This window comes from Barbus barbus (assembly GCF_936440315.1).
Source record: "Barbus barbus genome assembly, chromosome: 3".
NCBI lineage: Eukaryota > Metazoa > Chordata > Actinopteri > Cypriniformes > Cyprinidae > Barbus > Barbus barbus.
The window spans coordinates 43,381,892-43,402,305 of NC_136731.1; the positions used below are offsets into that span (position 1 = coordinate 43,381,892).

Sequence of the window (20,414 nt, forward strand, 5' to 3'; positions counted from 1 at the left end):
AATAATAATAATAATAATTTCTGCACAAATAAATATTGATTGATTTTTTTCCACAGATAAATGATTCTCTTGCAGAGATGATTTGATTTATTTTATATTATAAAAAAAAAAAATAATAATAATATATATATATATATATATATATATATTATATATACAACCAGCATAACAACAGACCAACATCAAATCTTTGATGGCCAGTATATTTTAAAATATTTATAAAGATAATTAATTTAGTTAATAAAAATAATAATAATAAGTAATTATTATTATTATTTAAAATATTTCTAAAATATTTTAAATGAAAGATTTATGTAAATTGTTTGAAATTAAAAAATCAAAAATGATTAAAAATAATAAAACCATAAAAATGTACAATTCAAGTAAATAAATAATTTTTAAATAAAAACCACAAAAAATATTAAAATCATAAACGTAAAACTAAAATAAATAATTTAAAATATAAACAATTAAAATGAAAGGCTTATTGAAAATGAATCAAATCATAATCATAAAAACAAAATAAACCACTAAACTGAAAGAAATCATAAAAACAAACAAAAAAAATTATATCAATAAAACGTTTACTACCAAAAGAAACAATATATTATAAATAAAATATGTTTAAAATGTACTATTTATATTTGATTTATAACATTATTATTGAATGTATTTTATAGTATATATTATAATAATTTTCTGTTTTTTTTGAGATGACATGGTGAGCAGCGGTCCAGACTGGGTTTGATTAAACTGTTGATTTGACCCACTCCACCAGACTCCTGACCGGATGCCCCCTGCGGGTCACGGCGCCGTCATCCTGGTCCTGGTTCTCCAGATCCGGCTCTGGATCGCTCCAGTCCAGCTCCTGCAGGTCTGTCAGACTGCCTCCCAGCAGATCCAGGCCCTGGAACAGGTCCATCATCTCCGTCAGCAGGTCCTGACCCTCGTCCGCAGGCATTATGGGATGTGAGGCGGCCGGATCACTGAGTTCAGGACACGAGTGCATCTGCCGGAGGCTGTTACCATGGCGACGGGTGCTGTTTTCACAGGAACGGGGCTCATCGGTGTAGTGTGAGGTGGGCGTCTCCAGACACGTGACCCCGTCTGTGACCTCTGTGACCTCCACAGGTGCGCAGACCTCTGACCCCATGACCTCTGCTGCAGAAAGAACAGGTAAAGATGGGATTCTTCATTATTTAATAAAATCACATCTGGTTTCTGATGTTTGGGCACATCAGAGCAGCATGACACGGTCATTTTTAACCTTTAACCTTAATTATGGTGATTATTTTCTGGTGATCCAGTGTTTCCTGTGATTGAAACTTCCTGTGATTTTTGTCTTATTTGCTGTAGAAAGACGCTTTTGGACGTTATTTGCAGATTATATAGACAGTGATGCTGGTAGATGCAATAAATGTGAACATATAAATAAATAAAATAAATATTTTATAATAAAAGAAAATAAAAAGCTTAGTAAAAAGAGATCAATATAATAAAAAATTCTACTTAAAATAACATTTATAAATAAAAACAAAAATAATTTACTAAAATTAATGAAATCATAAAAATGTTAAATTAAGTAAATCAATTATTGTAAAATGAAAACAATAAAAACCACTTATTAAAAAGGAAAAAAGAAACCTGAAGAAATTTAAGCAAAATAAAAACAAAATAAAACTAAATTGAATAAAATAATTTAAAAACTACATTAAAATGAAAAACTTTGAAATAAAAACAATAAAAAACACTTTACTAAAAAGGGACTAAATCAAGAAATTGTTACATTAAAAACAAGTCGTTAAAAGTCAAAATAAAGAACTTATAAGAAATATTTATGATAAAAATGTAAATAATAAATTCCATCCTAAAAATATAAAAACTAAATAAAATATTTGAAAATAAAAACAATCAATACAAAACACTTATTACGTGTTTAATTATTAATGGAGTAGAACAACTAATCTTCATCTCTCTCACCTGTTTGCATCTGTTCTACTGTATGTAAAGCAGGGGGCGTGTCCTCATCAGCGGCTGATCTGATTGGCGGTCGTGAGGTCATGACCCGCCCCAGAGGCACCGCCCCCTCCAAGTGTTTGGAGCGCAGCGTGTGAATGACGTCCATCAGCCAGCGACTCTCGCGCCACAGCGCAGACAGACTCTAGAACACACACAGCATATGAGAGAGAGTGTGTGTGTGTGTGTGTGTGTGTGTGTGTGTGTGTGTGTGTGTGTGTGTGTGTGAGCAGGTAAACACCCACCTGTGCCAGCTGTGTGACGTGTGCGAGTCTCTCCTCGGCCTCCTGCAGCTCCTCAGTGTCCAGCGCTTCTCTGAAAGCCTGCTGGGATAGACGGACCTCCAGCTCCAGTCTGAGCCACAGCTGACAGTACTGAGACAGCAGATCCCGCTCGTAGGCCCACAGGTGCACTGAAACACACACACACATCAATCAATCATCAAACACAAACATGACACGTCATCTGTACAGAAAAACACTGTAAAATGATATATCACATTACATGTTAAATTTACAGTTTTTACAGTAGGGATGAAATATGATGGTTCGGTTCGTACCACGCAACACTCAACTTCTAAAATTGTATGTAAACATGTGAATTGAACACAATGCAGTTTTTTAAATGATACAGTTTCTATTTGTTGTTAAACTAATCAATTGCACAGTGGTTGTCATAACTTGTTTCATAACAGAAGACATCACTAACAGATAAAGTCAAATATATTGAGTATATTGTCTAATATTTATGATAAACTTAAAGAGTTTTTTATTAGTAGTAAAATATACAGACACCAGTATTTTTTTACAGTGAATTTCTGGCATTCACAGGTTTACTTTACCTTTTCAGGACATCAGTACAGTAATAGTGCTGTCTGACAGAGTTTTGTGTGTGTGTGTGTGTGTGTGTGTGTGTGTGTGTGTACTTGTTTATGCCACAAGGATAGTAAAACTTTAAATTTTTGACATTGTGGAAAAATGATTAAAAATAGTAAATGATGTTTAACTGAAAGTGTAAGAAAACAAACAGGTTTTCTGTAAGGGGTAGGTTTAGGGGATGGAAAATATTGTTTGGTCAGTATAAAAGAAATAGAAGTCTATGGAAAGTCCCCACAATTCTCACAAACTAATATGTCTGTGTGAGTGTGTGTGTGTGTGTGTGTGTGTGTGTGTACAGGTTTATATTTCCTGGTGGGGACCTGAATACACACAGACTCATGGGGACTCGTGTCATGGTGGGGACATAAATTGAGGTCCCCATGGGTACAAAAGCTTATAAATCATACAGAATGAGTTGTTTTGAGAAAGTAAAATGCACAAAGTTTCCTGTAATGGTTAGGTTTAGGTGTAGGGTTGGTGTAGGGCAATAGAAAATATGGTTTGTACAGTATAAAAACCATTACGCCTATGGAGAGTCCCTTCAAGCATAGCTGACCAGACTGTGTGTGTGTGTGTGTGTGTGTGTTTGTGTACAGCTGGTCAGTGACTGACCGAGCTCAAAGTACTGCAGCGGGATGGTAAAGGTGTGCTGAGCTCCCTCTGTTGGACGCTGACGGGATCTGAACTCCTCACAGAGCGGCAGCAGGAGAATCACAGACACCTGATCACGAACCTGCAGCAGCTCCTGTGTGTAGACGCGGTACTCGCTGGCCTACGCTCAAACACACACACACACACACACACACACACACACACACACACAGACACAGACACAGACACAGACACAGGCGTTACTGAACACTTACACATTCATTCTCTGCAAATGATTCAAAGCTTCTGAATCATCAACGATGCATTTGCACAATCAACAGTACAACATGTGTCTTGTTTTGAGTGTTTCTGCACCCCTCTCTACTGCAGTGGCTACAGTCTACAGGCCTCCGAAGACAAATAGGAGACTTCTTATCTGAATTTTCAGCTATATTGTCTTTTCTCTGCCTCAAATTTGAGAGAATCCTTCTCTTTGGGGGATTCCAACATCTACATGGATATAAAAGACTCCACAATAACAAAAGACTTGTTGTTCTTATTGGAGTGCTTTGAGTTAAACCAACTTGTGGACTGTCCTACGGACATCTCCAATTTAACATTCCTCGCCAAAATTTTAGAACAAACAGTGGCTTCTCCACTGCTTTCTCATCTTTCTTCTAATGATCTGTTTGAGCCACTTCAGTCTGGATTCCGTAAACTCCACAGCACTGAAACAGCGTTAGTTAAGGTCACTAATGACTTGTTAATGGCTTCTGATTCTGTCTGTCTATCTATACTGATTCTTCTTGATCTTAGTGCCGTTTTTGACACTATAGATCACTCTATTTTAATCACCCGTTTAGAGACTGTCTTTGGAGTTTCTGATACTGCATTGAAGTGGTTTAAGTCCTATCTCTCTGATCGCAAGCAGTTTGTTGTGATGGGCGGTTGCAGGTTTAAGGTCGGTGTGGTGCACTCTGGTGTTCCCCAGGGATCAGTTTTGGGCCCTTTACTTTTTAGTATTTACATTTTTCCACTTGGCCAACTTTTAAAAACACTTGGTCTTAACTTTCACTTTTATGCAGATGACACTCAGATCTACATACATTAGACTGATGTCAATATGGCTGTGTCTCAATGTTTTACTGAGATTAAAAAATGGATGTCCGAAAACTAAACAAAAAACATTGGGGTTATATTTGATGCCATCTTAGCATTTGATCCTCATGTTCATAATACAGTCAAAGCATCTTTTTTCATCAAAGAAACATTGCCCATGCTGACTTTTTCTGTGGCTGAAAAGTTAATCAACACTTTTGTTTTTTTCAGGTATTGATTAGTTATGCTTTGCTGGCTGGAGTGTCAAAAGCTACCCTAAGTAAATTACAGTTGGGACAAAGTTTAGCTGCTAGAATTCTGACTAGGTCCAGTGCAAGGGAGCACATCACACCTATCTTGGAGAAATTGCTCTGGTAGTCAGTTTTTGTTTTGATTTTAAAATTCTCATGCTCACTTATAAAGCGTTGAATGATTTGGCTCATAAATATTTGTCAGAGCTTTTAACCTCCTACACCCCTGCACATGTTCTACGCTCTTCTGAAGCCGGTCTTTTAACTATTCAAACAACTCGGCTAATAACTATGGGTGATCAGGCTTTTTCTTCATTGGCTCCTAAATTGTGGAATTCCCTGCCCTCTGAGATTAGGAATGCACAATCCCTTAGTGTTTTTAAATCGTCCCTTAAAACTTACTTTTTAGTGTAGTTTTTCTGTGATTTATCTGATTACTTTGTCTTTTATTATATTGGCGTTGCATTTTTTAGTTAGTTTTTTTCCTGCCTATACTTTTTGTGTGTATCTTTTAATTGTATAATTTTCATATATATGTAAAGCGCTTTGAGATGCTACTTTTAAAGCCGCTATATAAAATAAAGTTTATTATTATTATTATTAATTTGATCAAATCATGTGGGGTTCATACATCGATAAACAGCTAATTATCATAAAAATGTTACATTAAAATAAAGACTTTTATAATTCAATAAATTAAAGCATTCAAAATGAAACGCTTGCTAAAAAAAGAAGAAATATGTTATTAGTTTAACTGCATGCCATGATCATGTGAAATAAAATCTCATGGGAATTTGTAGCTAATGCAAAGCTCTGTGAATGTGTGTGTTGAATGAATCGAGCTGTTACCCGTTCCAGCGGGACGTTGAGTTTGGTCAGCAGTTGAGTCACTGCAGATCTCAGTGCCTTAACAAAGTCCTCGACACCTGAGCTGTCAATCACAGCATCATCCCCGCCCTCCTGACCGACACAGGCCCCGCCCACTGCATGCTCCTGTAGCCACGCCCACTCCTCCCTGCACACACACACACACACACAGAGTCAGTGTGAATCAGTCAGTGTGTGTGAATGAATCAGATCAGGCGTTCTCCAGTCTGACCGTGAGACGTGTGGCCGGTTCCTGACGCGGCAGTGGCAGGGCATGTTGGGTAATCGCTGCGGGACCAGGATGCGGAGCTGATCCACGGAGCTGCAGAGCTTCAGGATGCCCACATACAGACCGGGCTGAGCTCTCTGCTGACTCCTCCTGTGATACGCCAGCATCTCCTGACACACACACACACACGTGAGAATAGCATCAATCTGTTTTATAAATGTTTTTTCTTAGTTATGTGAATGTTAATGGATCATTCCATTTAATCACATATGGGAATGTTACTTTTACAGGGTTCATACACATTTTTACCAATAAATTTCCATGACTTTTCCATGACTTCTCCATGACTTTTGAGACAATATTCATGACCTAATGTTCCATTATTTTACAATAAGAATAAAAATCTGTTCAAATTATCATAGCATTAACTAAAATTAATGACTAATGCTATTGTTTGCTTTCTCTGTTTTAGTAATAAGTACAAGCAACTGCGCCAGATGTTACTCCACAAAGAGAACGTATCACATCACTGAATATTATCATTTAACTCTGTTAAACACAGGACCTGAATTTCGCTTTGGAAACTTTTCTCTTTCGCAACTGTTAAAGAGTTAAAACACGACAGTGCTTACTCGCCATAATGGCCATTTTAACATAATTTTGTGTGTATTTTTGCCGCTTAAACGCAACAAGCTGTGCTTTAGAGCCTTGCATTTCAGCCCGAGCCCGACATGCCCCGACTTATTCACGGCTTCAGGACAATTTTCATGTCATAGCTCAGAGACGGCCGGGCATTGGGCTTGTTTTAGGCTTCCTCCTTATTTTTATATTTTAGATATCCATCAAATATTACGGTGATGAAAAGTATTTGCCGCGCTGGTGGAAACAACACGAGACCGTGCTACCGCGACTGTCAAGAGCGGCTCGACTGTATTTAGTGTCCTGCCAGCAGCAGCAGCAGCAGCAGCAAGTGCTGGAAGAGTTCTGTGTTAAAGTGCACGCAATAAAGCTTGCCACAAAACCCCAGCATTACCATGATGAATGTGTCAGGGCCAGGGGGAATAGAATATTCGCTGAGTTTCGGTTCATTTTTGTAAAGCGCTTCTGCTCAAGACCGAGATGGCAGAAAGCCCATCTTGTTTGTTTTTAAAAAACGTATGTTGATATCGTGAGTGCACACATAAATGTCCTGCAAAGCCTCCACTCTCCGCACAAACGATACGCACCTAATAGTACACATTTGTCTAGGTTAAACGTTTAAACTAACATTGTGATATGCTTTTTAAAGTATTTTATATATAGATTTTATTTTAGTCAGGTGGTTTGAGAAGGCTAAATTGATCAAACATTGGCTAGCTCACTGTCTGCCGCTGGCCGCTTGGTCGTTAGGCTACTTTAAAAACAAAAACCTGAATTTAACATAAAAAATTGTTCCAAACATTTTTTTTTAAATTAACTTATAAAGAAACAAAAATAAATATAACCACTTTGCCATTAAAATGAAACTGAACTATTTTAATGGCTACAACAGCAGCTGTGTAATGGGGAAGAGAGAAAGAGAAAAAGACACGGTTCCACTAGGGCATATGTTTGAGGCCTGTGCAGGGTTCTACTGAGCTTGTTTGGTACCAAACTCAGTTTGGTTCTTGCAAGTCGGCTTTATACCATAGACTGTAAAAAATAGCTTTATACACGTGCCCTTTGGACGTGACTGAGCGCACGGGAAACCGCCTCTGGAGCGTGCGAGTACCGAATGGCTTAAAAAGACGTGCAAATAAATAATAGGCTAAATTTTTGTGTCGATGCAACAATGACCCGATTAGGCAAGTGACAATTCTGTCAACTGTACCGAAACGCGAGCGAAAGTCTTGTATCGCAGCGTGCAGCAGCTCTTTAGTGACGAGATGCGCAGATGAGAAGCCGCTATAAGAGACAGTCAAAGAGAGAAGACGCGGTACAGCTGAATCACTCACGCTGTTTTCAAATTACCGATTTCATCTGATACTCTGTGTGGATTCACTTACTCATCAAACCTATATGCAACAGGCTATTGAATAAATGTGTGAATATCCATCATTTTAAAGTCGAATGCTGCGGGAATGAGTAAAACAATGCGATATAGCCTATGCGCAATCCCGCACCGAACCTGATTAAACATAATTCTATTGTACAGATTATACAGATCTGTATAATAGAATTATACAGAGATTTGTGAAATAGATTTCCATGACTTTTCCAAAACTTTCTGGGTTTATTTATTTTTCCAAAACTTTTCCAGGCCTGGAAATTGCTGCTTTAAAATTCCATGACTTTTCCAGGTTTTTCATGACCGTACGAACCCTGCTTTTAAATGTTTTCTGAACATTCTGAAACGAGTCAAAATATAGAAAAAGAAAAAAAAACTATTTCAAGAATAAAATGTTCCATGAACCATGTATAAAATAATGTTTTTGTGCTAACATTTTGAGAACATTTTTAAAGACCAGAGAACTTTGTGATAACTAAATGAAAACATTGTCATTAAATGAAACTTTTTTTTCAAATGCTGATTTAACTAAACATATAAACATTTTTAATATATTTTTTTTAAATACTACCAGATAATACATTAACTATGACATCCCTGAAATACTAAAATGAAAGTTATTTTAAATACTGTAATATTTTAAGTATTGTTTATTTTTGTATATTTCACTTGTATGTTTATTACTTTTTGTTTTAAATATGGCTATATAATATTTGTTTCAGTTTTAGTTATTTTAGTTAAACGAGTTTAAGGTTTTGTTTATTTGTTTGTTTGTTTGTTTTCAGTTAAAGATTATTCTATTCAAGTAGAAACATGTTTTTTATGGTTTTAGTTATTAGCCAAAACTTGATCACCCAAAAATGTTAATTCTGTCATCATTTAGTCATTGAGTGTAAAGAGAAATGCCTCAGTCTGTTCTGAAAGTCAATGGGGTTCAATGTTGTTTGGTTCCCAACCGTCTTCAAAACATCTTCTTTTGTGCTCCTCAGAAGAAATAAAGAAACTCAAAGTGTAAATGATGACAGAATGATCCTCTTTAAGGTTAATCAGTGTGACTCTTTATCAGTGACGGACGTCTGACTGTGGACCCGGCTGTTTATTATCATTAGTGTTGATGTTGGGTCTGTTTTCTATGAGTGTGTTGTGTTGATCACCTTGAGTCTGTGTGTCAGCAGCTCTACAGCCGAGGGTTCGGGCAGCAGCGGCGTCTCGCTCTGGTTCCTCTCCAGGCTGCTGACAGGAAGCCAGTGCAGCGGGGGGTCAGACGGGGTCAGCGGGGTCGTGACCTCTCTCAGGGTCACCAGCAGCACGTTCCCCTGCCGGTCCTTCAGCGGATCGAAATACACCTGACCCAGATCCACACACCCCACTGACGCCTACAGACAGACATGGGTGTCATTAACTGCAACTAAAACCACTGAAAGCACTGCTGTACTTAGAGAAATACTGACTAAATAAAAGAGTTAAAAATATATATATTTATGTATTATGAATATTAATAGCTGAAGTAAAAGGAGTTAAATCTCTTTCTGTGTGTATATATATATATAAAAAGCAATGCAATAGGTAAAAGCAATATATTAAAAACTAATAAAATCATGCAAAAATAATATCTTTAAACTTAAAATGGAAGTGAAAACAGATGTAAAAAAATAAAACTAATTCAAAATATTTATAAAAACTATATAAACATTTAAAAAGAAAAAAAAATAACACAAAACAAAACTACTATAACTGAAATAAAATTTAAAAATATCAATATAAAAACTAATTTACAATATTAATAAAAGCTTCATAGACAAATAAATAACTAGTGAAAAATAAAACAAAGTATATAAATAAAAGTTCATTTAAAATATTAATAACAACGACAAATATAAACATTTTAAATTTTAACTGATAAAATAAGAACACAAAAGTACTAAACTTTAAATAAAAAACATTAGTATTAATAAGTATTAATGAAAACTTTATAGACAATTTTCAAAACTGAAACTAATAAAAACAACATAAGTACTAAAACTTTAAAATGAAAGTGAAAAATAAAAAACTACTATAAAACCAAAAAACTATAAAGGTATAGTATAAAGTATTAGACATTTAAAAAATATATATTATTAAAAATGCTCAACAATTACTACAATTTAAACTTGATCATAATTAATAATTAGTGATAATTCATTAAAAAAACTGTACAGACATTTTTACATTTAAAACTAATAAAACAACAAAATTACTAAAAGTGTTACTAAAAATAAAAACCGAAAGCATAAAAAACTACTTTAAAATATTATTTAAAAAAACTAAAATGAATAACAAAAACAGAAAAAAGCCCAAAATTAAAAAACTAAAATGAAATCTGAAAATGAAACCACTGAGAATACTAATAGAACCTATGACAGTATATTAATGAGGCTGTTTGGTGTGGATCCTCTGGTACCTGCAGCTGCGCGACGGCCCGCAGGAAACTGAGTCTGTTCTGCAGCAGCGATGAAGACGAGGAGAGCGATGAAGACGACAGGACCTGCAGCAGCCGCGGCACCTGCGTCCACGCACATGACAGCTGAGGCACAGAGAGAGAGACGTGAGGAGACACAGAGCAGGAAGACGGGAGAAACCCTGCTGTGTGATCGACCCCTGACCTTACAGAACCACAGGAAGTCCTGCGTGAAAGACGTGGAGCAGCTCTGGACCTCCACCAGAGGGAGCTGATCGTCAGCCGTCACCAGAACACTGTCCTTCTGATAGAAGACGCACGCCAGGTACACACCTCTGCAACACACACACACACACACACACACACACATAACACAACATTCATAGTGAATATACTGCAGCCATGAAATCACAAAAACCTCACACATTTTTGTTTTCAAAACCTCCATTCTGTAAAAAATAAAAAAATAAAATTATATATATATATAAACGATGAGTGGTATATAAAAATAAAAATTATATAAAACTAACTATATATCAGGGTTATTATTATTAACTAAAACTAGTTTAAGTACTAAAATAACTCAAAATAAAAATCTATATGGGCAATAAATAAAAATTAAAAAAAAGACTAAAACTGTGATCTAAAATGAAAGCCCAGGGTTCTCACCTCTGTAAGAGACGGACGAACCTGCTGGAGTGAAAGAGCTGCTTCAGGCCGCGAGACACAGACACTCTCTTCACTGAGCTCCTGCTTTCTGAAACACACACGCTTGGCCATCATGACGAGTGTTTCAGTGCTTTATGTGTGTGTGAGTGTGTGTGTGTGAGTGTGTGTGTGTGTGTGAGTGTGAGTGTGTGTGTGTGTGTGTGTGTGTGTGTGTGTGTGTGTGTGAGTGTGTGAGTGTGTGTGTGTGTGTGTGTGTGTGTGTGTGTACCGCTGAGCGTCGGCTCTCTGATCTGCTGTGAGATTCTCCTGATGGCTGCAGCAGGATTCCTGTGTCTCACCGTCACACCGCGGCACGAGCTCCAGCCTAAACACACACACACACACAATGCAGTATGAAATATTAGTACTAGTAGTTCATTCAAAATAGTTTTGTTTATGAATATGTTGAAATATAATGTATTATATATAGAGCTGTATTTTCAGCATCATTACTGCAGTCTTCAGTCACATGATCCTTCAGAAATCATACTTATTTGCTGATTTGCTTGCTGATTATTATCAATGTTGAACACAGTTGTGCTGCTAAATATTTTTGTGGAAACTGAGATACATTTGATTTTTTTAGGATTCTCTGATGGATGGAAAGATCAAAAGAACAGCATTTATTTGAAATAGAAATCCTTTGTAACATTATAAATGTCTTTACTGTCACTTTTGATCAATTGATTATAACATAATTATATATTTCAAAACAAAGCCATACAGACCCTAAACTTAGTGTAGTGTAACTTGTCAGGATTGGTAGGTAATTAATTGATGATGATGATAATTATTATTATTATTATTATTAAATATTTAATTCACACAGCTGCACACCTCCCCATAAAGTGATAATCTGTGCTGAGTTATGAAAAAAATACAAATGTCAAATTAATTGAATTCATAAAAGCATAACAATTCAGTACTTTATTAAAATGTTAACATCCTATATGAAAAGTTTATTTTTTCTTCACTAATTAAATTTTTTCCCCAAATACAATTCTGTATTTCCATTTTAATGGTTTAAAATTGTAATATCTAATAAGTTGATTTCATAACATATGAACATTTATTAATTTATGTAATTAGAATTTATTATATAATTCAGTAAACTGTATATTCTATATAGATCAGTGGTCTATTTTTTTAGTACCATAATGATACCATTATATTTTTATTCATATTTGATCAATTTGAGTTTTAATCAATTGTTAATCAATTTAATCTTTTTTTCATATTTCATATTAGTATTTTATTTCATATTTTCCATTTTAATTTATTTTTATTTCATTTTATTTAATTACATTTTTTGTAAAAAAATTTGCGACTGTTTTTTTGTCATTTTATTCATTTTTTAAATAGATCTATTTTTATTGATTTAGTTTCAGTTTTAGTAATTTTAGAATGTTAAGTTAAACTAAATGAACATTAGAAACATTTCCTATTTAGGAGAAAACAAAAACACAATTTAACATTTCTTTAATTTCAAGCAATGGTTTAAGTTTTAGTTTTAGTTTAGTTAATTATAGTAATCCCTAACAATATTCCTTGAAAAGTCTGAAAATAACCCTAAATATTACATTAATGAGTGATTTAACTGAGGTTCTCGTTACTCACTGGACGGGGCGACACACGGCGGACTGCTGCTCACAAACGAACCCCAACCTCTGACGTTATACGCACTGACCCGCATGTAGTACTGCACACCCTACACACACACACACACGAGTCAGAAATATCACATCTGGATATGTTATATATTGATGAGTGTGTGTGTGTCTTACAGTCTGGAGTCCTGTGATGCTGAACTCTGGGTTTCTGGTATCTGTGATGCATCCGGTGCCACACAGAGGATGAAAACTCGATGAAGAGCTCCACTCAACTACACACACACACACACACACACACACACACACGGAGAGACGGGTGAGTGCTGACATCTTCAGTCACATGACGGCAGGCACATGATGGCGTCTCACCTCTGTAGCGGGTGATGAGGCCGTGCGTCTGACCGGCGGGTTCAGTGACTCGCACACACAGACAGCTGTCACCCGTCACCAGCAGGACGGCGCCGGCGGGCGGCCCTGGCAGAGCTGAGAGAGAGAGAGATGGGTGTGATGAGAGAGTGTGTGTGTGTGTGTGTGTGTGTGTGTGTGTGCGGCTGTAGCCATGGTCAGGTCACCGAGGTCCTGACTTCGGTACATTTTTTCATGTTCATGTTAAAATTTGTCCTCTGAATGACTAATTTGCTAATTAAAACTCCTCACATGAGTGTCTGCATGTATAATTCAGTTTAGAAAGTTTGCAAGAATGTTTAGCGTCTGTGGTATGAAACTGATCACTGCGAGACGCTGCGGAGTGAACGAGGCTAGAGAGAGAGTTGTGGGTTGCCAGATCCAGTTTTTATAAGCGTCTTTGGACTTGTCTTTTCTGCTTAAAGGGTTGGTTCACCCGAAAATTTTGTCATTAATTACTCACCCTCATGTCGTTCCAAACCTGTAACTTCAGAACACAAATTAAGATATTTTTTATGAAATCCAAGAGCTCTCTGACCCTCCATTGACAGCAAGGATATTACCACGATCAAGGTCCACGGTCAACGTAGCGAGGACAACGGTAAAATAGTACATGTGACATCAGGGGTTCAACCGTAATTTTATCAAGCTACGAGAATTGTGAATTGAATTTTCTGAAGATGAACATAGGTCTTACAGGTTTGGAACAACATCTGGAACGACAAGATTTGAACTAATTATGGTTATTTTTATTTATTTCTTTTTTGTTTTTTTATTTGTTTTCATAGCAATATCTGGCAACACTTCATCAATGGCATTTAAAGGGGTCATATGACGTTGCTAAAAAGAACATTATTTTGTGTATTTGGTGTAATGCAATGTGTTTATGTGGTTTAAGGTTAACATTATTTTCCACATACTGTACATTATTGTTGCTCCTGTATGCCCCGCCTTTCTGAAACGCGTCAGTTTTTACAAAGCTCATCGTTCTGAGAAGCGAGGCGTGCTCTGATTGGCCAGCTATCCAGTGTGTTGTGATTGGCCGAATACCTCAAGCGTGAGACGGAAATGTTACGCCCCTCACCGTATTGTGATGGCATTTCCCAGCGAGACGACACAAAAATAAATAAATAATAAAATAATAAAACCCTTTATAAACGAGGCATTTGTTGCATCCAGTGGGGACATAATTACTGATTATAATGACTTATACTGTCTTTTTAAACATTACCATGTCTGCATTTGTGATCGGAGAAACGACAAACAACAAGCACTACTCTACAACTCACGTTTGAATCGTCAGTAGCAGAAACATACTTACAGGCTGTGAGTCAGAAGCGTCAGACTGTCCTTGCAAAGCTGGAATTGCCCCGCTTTATAGAAACAGCCTTTGTGCAAGTCATCATTGTAGGCTACTCTCCCAGGTTCAGGAAATAGTCCTTTGTAAAATGCGCTGCACACACTCTAATATTAGGGTTGTACTACTCTGGAACAGTGTTGTAAATACAACTTAACCACTGATTTCTGGTTGTGTCCTCTTTTGGAAGCTCAAACAAAGTACTTTCACAGCGTCTCCAGGATATGGCGCTGGCGGCAGCAATAATAATAAAGCGAGAATAAAAATCACACCCCCTTTCTTTGCGTACACATTTGGGCGGTGTTATGAAAATATCCCCACATCGTGACGTAGACATGTGGGGGCGTGTTTGAATGAGCCGTTTTAGGGGGGCGTGGCATAGTCTTAACTTTGATAAAGAATAATCTCTTTGGTTTTGAGACTTTAGTCTTTGCAACTTCAGGGATCTTATCTATGCACAAACAGCTTGTGACACTCCAAAGAGACAGGAAAACTTGAAATCGCATCATATGACCCCTTTAATCTGACAGTATAATCAAAAACGCCCATGGAGAGGACACCACATTCGGTATGGCAAACGCAAAAAACATCATGATACTGTCCGTCAGAAACGTTATCACCGCTATCAAAAACAGTAGCATGTAACATTAGTACACAGATCTGTAGAACGAGTAGGTTACAGAATGAAACAATTTACACACATACACGAGCCATGAAGAAGTATATGATAATTCATTCAGTATAGCATAGTTAAATTTTCATCATGCTAAAAACATTCATATGAGCACTAGACTAAGTTATCATCTATATATTAGCAAACATCTGCATCTGTCTCTTTTAAAGTGTTAGTGTGAGTTGTATTTGTAGGGGTTATTTTAGCATAATTCTTAACCCCAGTCCAGACCTCACTGATTTTAAACCCTGGCTACAGCCGTGTGTGTGTGTGTGTGTGTGTGTGTGTGTGTGTTCGTACCAGTCGTGTGAAATCTGTCCCTCATGCGACAGTAAAGTTCCCACCGCCGCGTCCACAGATCCACGTTCTTCTGCACGTCTGTCTGTGACTGAAGCTCCGCCTTCACTCTCAGTCGAAGCTCCGCCCCCCACTCCTCCAGCTTCTGCTCGGCCAATGACACCAGCTCGTCCAGCTTCAGCGACCAATCAGAGGCCGAGCTCACTGCAGCGGGATGGCGAGAGGCATTTATACTACAACTCACTTAAGGATGAAATCTGATGGGGGTTTTTTGCTTATTTTTACTCAATTACATTTGATTTTTAATAATCAGAAAACATGTCTAATCAACTGATTTAAAAGTTAAAATTTAAGATTTAAGTTAAAATGTAATAATAATTATTATTAATTATAATTTATTAAATCATTTCATTATAATTTATTACATTTACAATTTATTAAATACTTTAACAATAATCCGTTCTGGTTTGTTTCACATTTGGTCACATCTAATAATGTATTATTAATTATGATTTATTAAATAAATATATTAAATGTATTAAAATGTTGTCAACAATAGGGTCATTTCAAAACTGTTTCAAAAATGCATGTCTAATCAATTGAATTTAAATACATTAATTCTAATAATAATTAAATATTGATTACACTCACAATTTATTTAATTATTAATTATTAAATATTAAATTAAATCTGTTTTTTTAACTATGTCTGATTTAACTGAATTCATGAAACATTAGCTTTTAATAATTTATTATTATTGATGATAATTTATGATACACTGCAATTCGTTATATATACTTTAATATATATTACATTTACAATTTATTACATAATTCATATTTTTATTCAGTCCTATGAAGTCTGTTTCCCCTCTAAATCTTTCCAAATTGTCTGTTGTCTGCTTTCCTGTTTCTAGATTCTGTGTTTATGTGGTTGTGATTTAAACCAAAAACTTGTCAGCAAAAATAGTGGTAATCAAATTAATCTCTAGAACGTAAATATTAAGATTCGTTGTACAGCCCTATTTACAATTAAGAAACCAAACTTTGCTGTTACATTCCCTGTTATACAGTAAATTGTGTGTGTGTGTGTGTGTGTGTGTGTGTCACTCACAGGTGGGGTTGTGTTTGGCTCCGGCCTTCACCAGCACCTGCAGCAGTGGTGCATTATGGGTAAGAGCTGCCACATCCAGCGGCACCAGGCCGAGTTCACTGATGCCGTTCACTCGTCCGTCTGCTGCTCGCTCTCTGGATAACAAATGCTGGACCGCGAGTGTGTCTTCATTCTCCAGCGCATCCCACAGACACGAGTACTAAACACACACACACACACACACACACATATATATATATATATATATATATGTATATATATGTGTGTGTGTGTGTGTATGTGTGTGTGTGTTTTACCTCAGCTGGTCTTCTGCTCAGCCGCCTCCTCCAATCAGACAGCTCCGCCTCACTGTGGGAAGCCCCGCCCCTCAGTTTGAGTGACAGGCTCCTGTAGATGCGTTTGGGTGAGACGGGGCCGAGGGAACGCCTCCTTTGGGGCGGAGCCATCACGACATCACTACTAACAGGACATAGGATCCTTCATCATCATCATCATCAGGCACACACTGTTGTTCACAGAGGAACTGCTGCTCTTTCTCACAAGTGTCTAATTAAATGTTTATCTAATTTTTTCTGCAAACATCACGATGATTGTCATCTTCCTCTTTCTTTCACAGCTTCCTGCTTTATAGCCTACAGTTAAACATAGTATTTCCTCTTCACATCTAATACAAACACACCAAACTACTGACTGACACTAAACTATAGGACTGGCATCACACACACACACACACACACACTCACATGTTGGTTTTTGTGGTTTATGGGGACTCTCCATAGGCGTAATGGTTTTTATACTGAACAAACTGTGTGTGCTATTGCCCTACACCAACCCTACACCTAAACTTAGCCCTCACAGGAGACTTTGTGCATTTTTAGATTTTCAAAAAAACACCATTTAGTATGTTTTTTAAGCCGTTTGAATTACGGGGACATAGGCAGTGTCCTCATAAACCACCTTCATATTGTAATACCTCTGTCATACCCATGTCATTATACACATTTGTGTCCTCATAAACCACACACACACACACACTAATCATTAAAATGAGTTTGTAATGAGACTTGAGGGATTTTAACTGTTTATTTTCATTTTCTCCTGTTAAATGTGATATGTTGACGCACTTTATAATTAATGTTGTTTACATGAGAAGAATCGTCTGAATATTTACATTAAAACTAGAATATTTGTGTCTTTCTCGACAGAATAGCCCTATTTAAATACAGTCAGTTTATTCACATAAACAACCAAAATATACCATACACATTAACCGACTAACCACATAGTAGGAAAACTCGACTATTAATTTATGTATCTATCAGATGATATTATTGATCAGCGTTATGTATATCATGAATGAGAGATGAAGAGTTTTACCTTCAGAAACGAGCGCAGATCTCCTCCGATGTTCCCTCGAGCCGAGCACAAATCATCAAGTTAAACTTGTCGTTATAAATCAGTCTAATTTCACAGAAACGCATCTATTCCCGTCATTAGGACGAACTCTATTAATAACGCGGATGGAGAGGATGCACGAGCGCGAGGGTCTCAGCGCGCGCGCACGCGAAGGATGTGTTTACTGTGTCTAGCGCACGCGACGAGGACATGCGATCACAGCTAGCCTACTAACACACTTTCATTTATAGTTAAGGTTAAATTAATGTGATTAACTCAAACAGCTACAGAGTAGCGCGCTCAGGGGTGATGTGTTTTTGTGCATGCATTCTCATGAAGGTGCGTGGGATCTCATGCAAACTATTACTGTTCTTTCTTTCTTACTAAAGTACTTTCACCACAACTCCCGCTTGATCAATAGTGCTACAATAGGCTACAACTGAAATTAGACACATTTGAAAACACAATAGGCTAAAGCACAAGATACAATTATTATATATATACAACTATGGGTGTTTTTAAGCAGACATGTTACTTAAAAATGGTTAAAGAGGATGCAGTTCTAACAGAAACTGGTAATTTAATAGATCAGCAACAGCGAAGGCTCGATCACTTCTGTATTCTAGGAACAGAGAGGAGACAACAAGGGACCTGTTTGGTTTGTGAATGAAGATGCCTTTGAAAGATATGATGGTGCTTGATTATGTTGAGATTTAAAAACAAAAGTTAAAATTAGTTCTGTCAAACGATTAATCGCATCCAAAAATAAGTTTTTGTGTACATAATATGTGTGTGTTCTGTGTATATTTATTATGTATATATAAATACACACACATGTATATATTTAAGAAAATATATTAAGTTTATAAGTTATATATATATATATATATATATATACACACATTATCAATTATATGAATATAAATATATACATGGCAATACATGGAAATATTTTCAAAATATATACTGTATGTGTGTGTATTTATATATACATAATAAATATACACAGATTATGTAAACAAAAACTTATTTTTGGATGTGATTAATCGCAATTAATCGTTTGACAGCAGTAGTTAAAATTTAAAAACAATTCAATGTGTTTGAACCTCTGTCTGCTTGTCAACATCCTTGCAGCAGCGTTTTGAACCGTTTGTAGATGCATTAAAGAGGATTGGCGTATGCCATTGTGTAGTGAATTACAGCAGTCTAAACGAGATCAAATAAACCAGTGAATGATCTGTTCAAACTGTTTTACAGAGAGTAGAGATTACTGGTTAATCTGTAGACCTATAGCGAGAGAAAGGGTGAGACTAGTGAGGGTTAGCCTGCTCTCTTGTTAAAGTGTAACTGTAAGTGTCCTGTTGTCATCTGGGGAAGTGTTTTGTGGTTTCTGCAGACAAGTCGTCTCACAGGCTAAAAACAACAATGAACTTCCACGCACACTCAAACCCACAGAGATTTCATTGCCCACACACACTCCTCCAACTGCATTTGCAACTGTTTCTTATTTCATTTCTTTGGACAGGAGCGAATAGAGCTTTGTGAATAATTAAATAATTCATTAAACAACCTTTGACCTGCCATTGCAACAGGAATTGGAACAACAGTCCCACAGACCAGACACATCTAGGCCTATAAAGCCACATACAGCACTCATGATGAGAAATGGCTTGTTAAAACACGAACAGGAAGTGGTTTTACTGCTGAGCAGAGCTAGCGGCCATGTGCGTCTAAGCTGCAGTTGCTATAGAGATAAAACAGTGACCGCCGCTGCTAAACCACACTAAACTAACCGTCTGAAACGTACAAAATCCCTGTCAGAACAGGTCTCTTGATTCTCTCACTAATGCATGATGGCTGCATGTCACACTCATAAATGTCACCCTAAATACACACAATATTATGAATAGTTTGAGAATATCTGAATAATTTAACAAAAGTATAATAACGTTCCTTTAAAGTGACATTTACCTTGATTTTATTTTTCTTCACACAGTTCTTCACCAACTCTGATAAACAAGTATGCAAACATTAACTACAAACTTGCTTAATAGTGCAAATGACAAAAAAAATTATAATAATTTTAAGAGAAAATCATTGTTGCATTATGTATTAATAACACCTTACAGTATGTGAGGACCCTAAGTTAAAGAAATTGTTAGCACCTTTTATAAAAAATTATACCAGTTTGAATTAAGATATTTGTAAAACACATCTTTTCATGTGACAACACTGAAGAAATGACACTTTGCTATAATGTGATGTAGTGAGTGTACAGCTTGAATAACAGGGTAAATTTGCTGTTCCCTCAAAATAACTCAACACACAGCCATTAATGTCTAAACCGCTGGCCACAAAAGTGAGTACATCCCTAAGTGAAAATGTCCAAATTGGGCCCAAAGTGTCAATATTTTGTGTGGCCACCATTCATTTCCAGCACTGCCTTAACCCTCTTGGGCATGG

At 36.5% G+C, this 20,414-nt stretch overlaps 1 protein-coding gene across 1 annotated transcript; it reads right to left on the reverse strand.

Annotated features, from left to right (window-relative positions):
- Window positions 1-748: 748 nt before the first annotated feature.
- On the reverse strand, window positions 749-17,002 carry LOC306859041 (ankyrin repeat and fibronectin type-III domain-containing protein 1; the record flags this gene model as incomplete). The annotated part of the gene is made up of 17 exons (XM_079399849.1): window positions 749-1,161; window positions 1,981-2,161; window positions 2,262-2,428; window positions 3,507-3,666; window positions 5,684-5,849; window positions 5,934-6,100; window positions 9,111-9,332; window positions 10,397-10,519; window positions 10,599-10,728; window positions 11,063-11,150; window positions 11,331-11,426; window positions 12,719-12,809; window positions 12,886-12,926; window positions 13,081-13,194; window positions 15,447-15,647; window positions 16,557-16,755; window positions 16,853-17,002. 17 exons carry the CDS (start codon window positions 17,000-17,002, stop codon window positions 749-751), a joined length of 2,709 nt encoding a protein of 902 aa, XP_079255975.1.
- Between the last annotated feature and the right edge of the window lie 3,412 nt (window positions 17,003-20,414).